The sequence below is a fragment of the Dreissena polymorpha genome, chromosome 4 (assembly GCF_020536995.1).
Source record: "Dreissena polymorpha isolate Duluth1 chromosome 4, UMN_Dpol_1.0, whole genome shotgun sequence".
NCBI classification, from domain to species: Eukaryota; Metazoa; Mollusca; class Bivalvia; order Myida; family Dreissenidae; genus Dreissena; species Dreissena polymorpha.
The window spans coordinates 43,437,954-43,450,022 of NC_068358.1; the positions used below are offsets into that span (position 1 = coordinate 43,437,954).

The window sequence follows — 12,069 nt, forward strand, 5'->3', positions numbered from 1 at the left end:
CTTTTTAAAAAATGGAGACAAATACACTAGCTAATGAGCCACACCAAATTTAAAAAAAACTGCATAGCATTTGTTTTCAGGTTTTTTGGCACGGCTGTCTTTTGCAGTATATGAATGAATAAACAGATGCATGAGTGAATGGATAAATAACTGAATAACCCCTGCCCAAGACAGGCACAACTGGGACCATGCCTAGTAAACCTCTTAAGTTTAATCAATATCAACATTATTAAGGATGTTATAATAAAATAGTTGTGATTGTCTTAACACACTTCGTCAGCAGAATACTCATAAGTCTTTTAAAACGTTCTGTAGCAACAGATGTGACTTGAATAGATATATGATAAAATAAACTGCAGTCTTGCACTGTTAGAGAATAAATAAATCATATATAAATTTTATAATGCATTTTAATTATGAAACTAAGGTTATCAACTTAAGCGATCTCAAATTACTTCCGTTTACATGTACATGTTAATAACCGGTTACGGCAAAAGTTTAACCGGTGTTTTTTGTAACCTTTTGTATCCCTAATATATATTTCATACACTAATTTAAATAATAAAGCTAGGTAATAATTGTCCTATGACAACACAAGTTAAACAAGTGTGGAAGATACCCATGCAAGAACATTATTAAATATCTGGATATAAATACACATGGTTTTACACTTTGAAACTGTCACAACATAAAAGCATATGTGGTTACAAAGCAAATAATGTACTCTTTATTTTCAGATCACTGTAGCACAGGGCATACAAATACAAAATATGACTAGATACCACATAATGCTAAGGGCTTTCACTGTTATATATTTTCTTTTTAGCTCACCTGAGCATAATATACTCATAGTTTATTTTTTCTGCCGTTCATTGTGCCTTTTTGCATTGTTAACATTTACCTCTTTAATACTTAAGAAACTGCATGAATTGTCAAATCTTCATGGAATTTGGTCAGAACACGTGTCCCAATAATCTTGGAAAAGTTCGAAACTGGGTCTCTAGAGGTAAAAAACTAGGTCACTCTGTAAAATTAAAGAAAAAGCTTGTAAACACATTTATGGTCCAATCTAAATGAAACTGTGTCAGAACTTTTGTTCTAATCATACCTAAGCTGAGGTTGAAAATGGTTATGGTCATGAAGTACATGGCCGCCAGTGGTCAGGGCAGTTTTCCTTATATGGCTATTGTAAAACCTTGTTTACACTCTAGAAGTCACATTTATTGTCCAATCTTCATGAAACATGTCCAGAACATTTGTTCTAATGATAAAATATAGCATGTTGCCCTGTAATATCGGCCCTCTTAATGAATTCATACACCATTTGAAAGAGAACAAATAAAAAACACGCATGTGTTACATGTCAATCTAAAGTTAAATGTGTGTTCTTGGACATAAAACCGAAAACTGCATTTAAATCAACATTTTTTATACAAAATAATGGCTAGAATTAGTTCCCGTGTGTATTTCAGAGTTTATTTACAGGTCCTACTGGCCTCTTCACGAGGTTATAGTAGCCCGACCTGCCCCTGTGACCTTTCAGGGGAGAAAGATTAATTTAGAGCCAAAGTAGGTCAAATTTACCCCGGTTTCCCGGGTATTCGCCAAAGAAATAATTTAGATCCAAATAGACCAGTGCACGGTGGCCAATGAGACCTTAATGTGCACTGGTAGTTAGACAATCTCAAAAGACAAATTCATGTCTGAACGCAGCACCGCTGCAGCACACAGCTCCGCCTTTATGGCCCACTTGTTGTCATCAGCTGTCGTCTTCATCCCCGAGACGGTTTCCCCAGCGCGTTGAGCGCACTAGGTACCGCCGCCCCGGGGTCCCTAGAATTAGTTCCCTATAGTAATCTGTATTATGTACCATGGTTCTCATAATATGGGCCCTTCTGATTGGTTGCTAAGGTTTGTTACTAAGCGCATGTGCTTGGTCTAAAAATAGTATCTTAATGGAAAATTAAAGCTCTTGCTCATATTGCTCTTAAAATATTTTTACATTTTATTCAAAACTAAGCAGCATATAAAACATAAGATAAAGCTACTATTAATCCATAAAAAACTAACATAATTGTGCTACGTAATTTAACAATCATAGCATCAACCTGGAACAAACATGACCTACTTTCCAATTAACACCAGAAATGGTGCGAATGATTATCCTAATGGTCATGGATAGCCATCAAATAAATTACAGCTTCTAAAAATAAAATAAAAAACAGTAACTTTCTAACACCTGTAAAGGGTTTTTCGTTAAAGGCATCATACTATAAGGGCCGATACTATGAGAATCAGGGATATATGTTTAATGTAAATGTGTAATAAAATAACACTGCATAATTGGGCTCTGTAGACGAACAAATCAAAATTGATATATAACTCTTATAACACAGAAGATAGTATTAGTTTTTGTGCACTGCCCATACATAAAATACTGCACTAACATTTATAAAATGTTCACTGCAGATCTATGAAGTTTCAGCTTGGTATATATATATATATATAAACTAAAAAAGCTTAAGCGCTCAAATGAATTCGACATCGTTCTATTGTAGAATTTGTTCACTCTGATGTGTCATGAACAAACAAACAATGCATCACATACCTTGCTACGTCCCTGGAATAATTGCAATTTTTACAAATAGAATATTTTGCCGAGCGCCGATTGGTTTTCTGTGCAGTCGAAAGATTTGCTAGTTTATCGATAACATAGTGTGTGTTTATTCTGTTCTAAAGAAAATCGGGTACTTACATAGCAATGATCATTGTACTTTTTTGTTCAAAAATAATAATACTCGGTATGGATTGAAAAAGAAAACAATAGTTTATGGATAATAATCGGAAAAAAAATAGTCCAAAATAATTGGTAACAGTGTTAACACTTTATCATGTTTATTTTGATGTTAATGTTTGTTTACTAGCAAAATGAAAAAAAAAACACTCGCGTGGGTTCGATGTTGGTTTAATATATGTTTGTGACTTCTCAATAAATGTGCATTAAGGTATTTTATTATTTTAGTCTGTTTTTCTGTTGCAGACAGGCCAGCTTTCCTGTTGTGGAAAAGACGTGAACTTACTTCCAATAACCCAGCTGTTATACACTTAACCAATGCTCTTTTCCAGAGCATATATTAAGTTGTTTGTGAGACACACATGTGGAGTTTGGAAGAAATTCGTGAAATTTGTTATCTTGAAAGATGTTATGAAACTGTGGAATAAGAATTGATGCTGTGTTCTTTCTTGATCAAAGTTCAGTTTGTCCAATTTGACTGTGTTTATTTATTTACAAATATTTTATATTAATAGCTTGGGCCATTTTTGTGATCAATATCATTTAACTATGAACATGGAAATGAAATAAAGAGTCAAAAAGTGTAATTACATTATTTGCTATAAGTACAAATACCTACCACAAGTATGACAAAGGAAAACAATGGCAAAAGTTCTGTGGAACAGATTGGTTACACTCGAAATGAAAACCATGAAACTGTTCGATTCAGTTCGGTATCATCAGGATCTCCCAATCATCTCCAACATCAGTCTGGCTGTCTCAACTTACCTCAGCTCTTTGAGCGCACAGGAAGTTGGTGGCCAAGTCCGAGATTTGATTCTGACATTCTTGAGAAAGCTCAGTGGAATACATACTTTCCACAGACCCGAAGACGATTCCAGTATGCATTGTTCTATATGCTGGCTGCGTGTCTAGTGTGGACTCTGTACTTTGGATTAACTAAGGCTCATTCTTACCATTGGCCAAACTTCTTGATAGGGACTCTAGTTCTTCTTTGTCTGATATGTGTGGTGTTAGGTTTTACATACACAAGGTATTACCAAAAGTTCTATCTGTTAACATCAATTGTTGTCTCAATATTAATATGCTCTGGAATATTAGCAACAGTTCAAGCATTCAGAGCTTCAGACCTGTCAACTGTTGGTTCATTTACAGCTACTGTTGAAGTGCTTCTGATGATGTACAGTGTGATTCCAATGCCTTTGGCTGCAACCCTTGTGATTGGTGTTATTTATTCAGTTGTATTTGAAGTGTTAACAGCAGTGCAAAATCATTATATGCAAGCACCAGTATTTATAGCAGGGAAAATTCTTCTTCATTTATGCATACATTTGATGGGTATTCACATTTTTATCATGAGACAAGTTCGTCAAAGAAGCACATTTTGGAAAATTGGCCAGTCAGCTATATCCAGGCAAGATCTGAAAATAGAGCGTGAAATCAGGGAAAAAATGATTCATTCCCTCATGCCTCCTTCTGTCGCTGCAGAAGTAATGAGATCTCGGGCTGACGGTGGGGAAAAGGAAGATGAACTGACTGAAATGCAACCCAGAAAGAGGGGCTCCAAAGGCAAAGTAACACCAAAAGGCCAAATGATTTTCAGGACATTCAATATGAACAAAATGGTGGATGTCAGCATTTTGTTTGCAGACATTGTTGGCTTTACAAAAATGAGTTCCAACAAAACTGCAGAAGTTCTTGTGGGGCAACTGAATGATTTGTTTGGTAGATTTGATGATCTGTGCCAGAAATCTGGCTGTGAAAAGATCAGTACGTTAGGAGATTGCTACTACTGTGTGTCAGGCTGTCCTGAGCCCAAACCAGACCATGCAAGATGCTGTGTAGAAATGGGCCTGGGAATGATCGAGGCCATCCAGAAGTTTGATGAAGAAAATAACGAATCTGTGAACATGCGAGTTGGGGTTCATACAGGCACAGTCTTATGTGGTATTGTTGGGACAAGACGGTTTAAGTTTGATGTCTGGTCAAATGACGTTACATTGGCCAATGAAATGGAGTCAACAGGGCAACCAGGGCGTGTGCACATATCGGAGCATACCTTGGAGTTTCTGGGCGATGAATATGAGGTGGAGCCAGGAGAAGAAGTGGAAGGTATGGCCAGCAATAATCTTGTTGTACATCTGTAGATCAACAATATTCTGACTGGTTAACTGGTTCTAAACCATAGGAAAGCCTAACCACTGTCAATATCTTATGTAAAATATTAAATCATATTTTATTTTATATTGTGAAATGGCCGTTTTTTTTTACAGGTTTAAGCCTAAAAAGTCTGATTTTCACAGTTAAAAAATGGCAGTTTTTTGTAAAGGATTTTGGCCTTATTAGGATTTGTGAAATGTCAGTGTCAAAATTGTGAAATGGCTGTTCACAGCCATTTTCTAAGAAGGGAAAAAGCTCTGTATTATTTAAAACAAGTATCTGCTGTTCATTGTTCCCAGACTTTGGCTCTACTGTTTCATTTGGGATACTGATTATTGCTGTAAAATGTGTACAGTACAGCCAACGCGGAACAAACTTATTTCGCGATCCGCGGCAGCAAGGCGCATTGAGTCGATGCCAAGTCGGCCGTTGAAGCTGCATCAGTATGCGGCGGCAAGTCGCATTTCGCCGCGAAGCTTTGCATCTGTCCGCCAAGATATGCAGAGGCAAGCCGCGATCCGCGACATGACGCCGAGTCGATGCGCAATCAAAATCTTTTAAAAATGATTAGTTAGTCAAAGAAATTTAAAAGAACAATAATAATTATGATAATAATATTTTAAATCACAATTAATTTAATGTGCGCGGATTCAAAATAGATAAAATAGTAAGTTAATAAAAAAGCATGCTGTTGTTTTGTTTTTAGCTCATCTATTTTTTGAAAAAAAAAATGAGCTATTGTCATCACCTTGGCGTCGGCGTTGGCTTCGGGTTAAGTTTTGCTTTTAGGTCCACTTTTCTCATAAAGTATCAATGCTATTGCATTCAAACTTGGTACACTTACTTACTATCATGAGGGGACTGGGCAGGCAAAGTTTGATAACTCTGGCGTGCGCTTTGACAGAATTATGTGCCCTTTTTATACTTAGAAAATTGAAAATTTTGGTTAAGTTTTGTGTTTATGTCCATTTTATTCCTCAAGTATCAAAGCTATTGCTTTCATACTTGCAACACTTACTAACTATCATAAGGGGACTGTGCAGGCAAAGTTATGTAACTCTGACTGGCATTTTGACAGAATTATGGGCCCTTTACAGGGACTACCTTAGGCCTTAAAAATAGGGAGAAGTGACTTCTCCTTTTTTCCGAAACAGGGAGAAGTTTGGACAATCAGGGAGACGTTTGTGCGAACAATATCAAAAACAAAACATGTTCATTTCACAACTTTTATTATCTCTATCATTATACTCTGTTTATTTGTAAAGAACAACAATAAATTCTCATTGAAATATACTTCATCATGACACATTTAAGTCATTTAACTCGTAAAAGATATGTACCAGTAGCATCTTTTCATCACATTTATCGTCATTATATTACCATCATCCCTATGACTGGTTTTGTAACAAAACACAATCTTAATGCATAGAACATCTAGTATATCTACATGTATTACTGTTTATCTGAATACTATACATGTCCGAAATATGTACACTTAAGAATGCCTTACCTGTTAACTTTAATAATCCAAATTGTCCTTGTTGTTATCTGGTTTAACAAACCTTATCAAATGTTTGTTAAATCCAGTTAATGCTTTCTCCATTATTTAATCACCATCACCATTACTTGTAATTTGAATCGCCAGCTTTGAATTGAACGCGGGTTGAATGTAACAATAAGTCCGCCAAGTTGCAATGTTGATGGTCATGACGCAGCAATTTAATTCTACTCGGATAATTTTTATCTAATCGAGGAAATGTGTTTTCTAAATGTTTATGACTTGTGTGTAGTATTATGACTTGTTAGTATAAAAAATGAACTGTGATTCCAGTTTATATAAGACGGGTGTTTAATATTCGTAATTATCGGTGGATTAACAAACTGACAAAACTCGCTGGACTTAATAGTGGATCTACGTAATTAATACATGTAGACCTTTGATCAATTTTGTTTTCCTTTAATTATTTTTGCCGACTTTCTTTAACCGTGTGAAAAAAGCTGCAATTATCGGATGGTCAATCAATTATCACGTTATAATTAGACAACTTACGGCACGCGCAAAGAGGCACGAGCGTGTTGTTAAGGCAACCAATATAAAGAGACTGCTTTGTCACGGTCAATTAACGATCCGTGCGGGGGGGGGGGGGGGGGGGGTAAATTGTGTAACCGTTAGATAAACAACAAGCAATAAACTTGCTAATCGCCTGCGGGCGGTAGCACGCATTGGCAATAATATTCGTGCGGCTTGATTTTCCCTTTTCCGGTCTTGTTTACTAAAAAAATCGGGCGACTTGATCTTCGCTTTTCTGGGCTCGTAGTGCGATATAACGGGCGTTAGAGCGAAATAATCGCCCGTAGTCGCCCGTAGGGTAGTCCCTGCTTTATACTTAGAAAATTGAAAATTTGGTTAAGTTTTGTGTTTTGGTCCACTTTACCCCTAAAGTATCATAGATATTGCTTTCATACTTGGAACACTCGTAAACTATCATAAGGGGACAGTAAAGGACAAGTTGCATAGCTCCGGTTGTCATTTTTACAGAATTATGGCCCTTTTTAGACTTATTAACTTTGAATATATGGTAAAATTTTGTGTTTAGATCCACTAAGTATCAAGGATATGCTTTCAAACTTCAAATACTTTCATGCTATCATGAGGGTACTGTACCTGGCAAGTTCAATTTTACCTTGACCTTTGAATGACCTTGACTTTCAAGGTCAAAATATTAAATTTTGCTAAAATTGCCATAACTCCCCCGAATTCCCCCCCCCCCCCCCCCCCCCCCCCCCCCCCCCCCCGAATTCCCCCCCTCCCCCCCACCCGCCCCCCCTCATTTTTTTGTGTCTCACCTGATTGTTCAGATGAGCTTTTGTGACCGGTCTTTGTCCGTTGTATGTCTGTCTGTCTGTCCGTTAACATTTGCTCGTAAATACTCTAGAGGCCATATTTCTTGTCCCATCTTCATGAAACTTGGTCAGAAGCTTTGTCCCAATGAAATCTCGGCCGAGTTCGAAACTGGGTTGTGCAGGGTCAAAAACAAGGTCACTAGGTAAAAAAAACAAACCTTGTAAACACTGTAGAAGTCACGTTTCATTCCCAATCTTCATGTAACTTTTTCAAAATATTTGTCTTAATGATATCTTGGTTGAGTTCAAAAGTGGTTCCGATCCGTTGAAAAACATGGCTGCCAGTGGGCGGGGCAGTTTTCCTTATTTGGCTATAGAGAAACCCTGTAAACACTCTAGAAGTCACAATTTTTGCCCAATCATCATGAAAGTTGGTCAAAACATTGGTTTTATTGATATCTCGGACGAGTTTGAAAATGGTCGGGATCGGTGAAAAAACATGGCCGCCAGTCGGGTTTTTTTTCCACTTTTTGGGAAGATAGCCCATGGCTTTGGAAATGGGAATTTTATCGACATTTTCATGAAATTGGGAAAATAAATTCATTAGCCTTTTTTTCCACACGAAAAGTCCACTGATTAGGGAAATACTAAATTTGATATAACTCTTTATAATCATTCAAATTAAAAAAACGAAATCATATAATACTTTATTAGATGTAATTGAATTAAAATTGAGATAAAATACGCATTAGACTTCTTTCTAATTTTTTTTTTTTTTTTTTTTGGAAATTGGGAATTTTTGCCACATTTTGGGAAAAAAGTATACTTTATGGGACTGGGAACATAGCCGAATTTCGGCTATAAAATCGGGCCAAAAAAAACCCTGCCATTTTCTATATGTATATAGTCAAAACATGTGAACACAGTAGAAGTCACATTTTTTGCCCAATTTTCATGAAATTTGCTCAGAACATTTGTTTCCTTGATACTAGATTTGAGTTAAAAAATGGTTCCGGTCAGTTGAATAACATGGCTGCTGGGAGAGGGGCAGTTTTCTCATTATGCCCCCCCTTTCGAAGAAGAGGGGGTACATGTATATTGTTTTGCTCATGTTGGTCCGTCCGTCCACCATATGGTTTCTGGATGATAACTCAAGAGCGCTTATGCCAAGGATCATAAAACTTCATAGGTACATTGATCATGACTCGCAGATGACCTCTATTGATTTTCAGGTCACTAGGTCAAAGGTCAAGGTCACGATGACCCAAAATTGTAAAATGGTTTCGGATGATAACTCTAGAACACTTATGCCTAGGATCATGAAACTTCATAGATACATTGATCATGACTCGCAGATAACCCCTATTGATTTTCAGGTCACTATGATAAAGGTCAAGGTCACGGTGACCCTAAGCAGTAAAATGGTTTCAGGATGATAACTCAAGAACGCTAATGCCTAGGATCATGAAACTTCATAGATACATTGATCATGACTCGCAGATAATCCCTATTGATTTTCAGGTCACTAGGTCAAAGGTCAAGGTCACAATGACCCGAAATAGTAAAATGGTTTCCGGATGATAACTCAAGAACGCTTAGGCCTAGGATCATGAAACTTCATAGGTACATTGATCATAACTCGTAGATGACCCCTATTGATTTTCAGGTCACTAGGTCAAAGGTCAAGGTCACGATAACCCGAAATAGTAAAATGGTTTCCAGATGATAACTCAAGAACACTTATGCCTAGGATCATGAAACTTCATAGGTACATTGATCATGTCTCGAAGATGACCCCTATTGATTTTCAGGTCACTAGGTCAATGGTCAAGGTCACGGTGACCTGAAATAGTAAAATGGTTTCTGGATAACTCAAGAACACTTATGCCTAGGATCATGAAACTTCATAGATACATTGATCATGACTCGCAGATGACCCCTATTGATTTTCAGGTCACTAGGTCAAAGGTCAAGGTCACGGGGACCTGAAATAGTAAAATGGTTTCTGGATGATAACTCAAAAACGCTTATGCCTAGGATCATGAAACTTCATAGGTACAATGATCATGACTTGCAGATGACCCCTATTGATTTTCAGGTCACTAGGTCAAAGGTCAAGGTCACTGTGACCTGAAATAGTAAAATGGTTTCTGGATGATAACTCAAGAAAGCTTATGCCTAGGTTCATGAAACTTCATAGGTATATTGATCATGACTTGCAGATGACCCCTATTGAATATCAGGTCACTAGGTCAAAGGTCAAGGTCACAGTGCCAAAAAACGTATTCACAAAATTGCTGTCAAGGTCACGGTGACTCAACTTAGAAAAATGATTTCCGGATGATAACTCAAGAATGCTTACGCCTAGGATCATGAAACTTCATAGGTACATTGATCATGACTCGCAGATGAAATAATGATGAAACTTGACCAGGATGTTTGTCTGGACAATATCTAGGTCAAGTTTGGCATTTGGTAAAGATTGAATGAACCACCTCCTCTCAGGTGAGCGAACTAGGGCCATTTTGGCCCTCTTGTTATATATTTATCAGAAGCCATGTTTGTTGAGTCAATATGGAGTATTAATTTGCTTGTTCAGTTTTTGACTCTTCACTCACTGTCTTGTAAATGAAGCTTACATTTAATGGATCTCTCAGTTCGTACTGCTTTAAATGTTATTTCTAAGCAATTTTTTTTTCAGAGTTCAACAATGTTTATCTTGAAATTCATTCAATATACTTATACTAGTGAGAGAAAATTGCAACAATTAATTCAGCATCAGGTTCTGCAATAAATGTTTGGAACATAAATAAATCAATAATGCTGCTGTAAATTGAAGTCAAAAGATCAACAAGTCCACAGAATGATGATCTTCTTCAGAATTATTGGGATTCATCACATGTAACTATGTTTACAAGTTCTAGTTGCCTATGGGCCAGTACTAGCCTACTCAATAATCTGATCCTGGAAGATAAGTTTAATATAGGTTGCTGACATTGAGCAAAAGCCCAAGATATGTGATCTACATTAACTGCATGATCTTCTGTTTGGAGGCAAATGTATATTAGGATATCCTGTTGATAGTTTTCATTAGATATGGACTTAAGATTGATTTTGTAAATGTTCCCCCTACCTGTTGAATTATTTACATTTTGCTGATAAACACTTGTAGAAACTGTATAAGACTCCAGCTGGTATACATGTACATGTATCTGTTATTATGCCTGCATGTTACATGTGGACTATACACTGCAATGAAAATTTAAATACAACAAGATTGGTGTTCAGTAGATTGTCAGTTTGGCAGATCAGCTCATTTGGCCATACTGATTAAGACATGTTAACCTTGTGTTAGCAACAAGCACAAGATCGTGTACAAGAATGAATCAATAATTCTGGAAAATATTATGAATTTATGATGGGTTCCAAATACCCTTGGTCAGATGCCACATTTGTAGAAAACATAAACAACTGATAAAAAGATAATGTGCATACCTGTTTAGCATGTTCATGCTTTGGTAGCATGTATTTGATACAGGTTGTAATCCCTTGGTTGCAGGTTTTAAAAATAGCTCTGCTATGCTTTTAATGGAGTCCACATTTATTGTTCAATCTTCATGAAATTTGGTCAGAAGATTCGTCTCAATGATATCTTGGACGAGTTCAAAAATGGTCACGGTTGTTTGAGAACATTTATTGTCCGATCTTAATGAAACTTGGTCAGAAGATTAGTCGCATTGATATCTTGGACGAGTTTGAAAATGGTTCCGGTTGGTTGAAAAACATGGCTGCAATTGGGCGGGGCATTTTTCGGCGTTAGCTGAATAAGCCAGCTTTTCACCCTGACTTGACCTTTGTAAGTGTCCAATAATACTCAAATAAAATTTCCCGCGGCTAGGTACGAATGAATACACTTCATTTATTCCATTGGCTGATTTGAGTATAACACCATAACATTGGAAACATATCCGCGTCTTTGTAACACTGTTTTACTGCATGAAACAATTTTATCTCTAATGAAAAGGCTCAATAGATAGAACAGTTTTACAATCAATTTTCGACATAAATACAGTTTGTGCGTTCACCTTTTATTTTCAGAGAATTACCAGCGCAAAAGCGTTTATACTAGTAGCTATGTTGTCATATTTAGCACTTACTTGCATTGCATTTCAACCCGCGAGGTTTCGGGTCAACTCCCGGCCATTTGTGAAAGTCAGAGTTTATATACAGTTCATCACCGGAGTTCGCAGAAGGGGTTGCGATCATTGTGT

General features: G+C 36.8%; 1 protein-coding gene across 5 annotated transcripts in view; it reads left to right on the forward strand.

Moving 5' to 3' along the window:
• Positions 1 to 2,671: 2,671 nt before the first annotated feature.
• LOC127879231 (adenylate cyclase type 9-like) overlaps positions 2,672 to 12,069 on the forward strand; it is an 87,485-nt gene continuing 78,087 nt past the window's right edge. For 4 of the 5 annotated variants that reach the window (XR_008048981.1, XM_052425964.1, XM_052425967.1 and 1 more), the window contains exons 1-2: positions 2,685 to 2,869; positions 3,041 to 4,906. Coding sequence is in view for 4 of the 5 variants with exons in the window: in XM_052425964.1 (XP_052281924.1) it covers positions 3,421 to 4,906 (1,486 nt within the window). In the remaining variant the exon portion in view is untranslated. Of the gene's footprint in view, positions 2,870 to 3,040; positions 4,907 to 12,069 lie in introns of all 5 variants that reach the window. The other variant, XM_052425965.1, reaches the window with a different exon arrangement.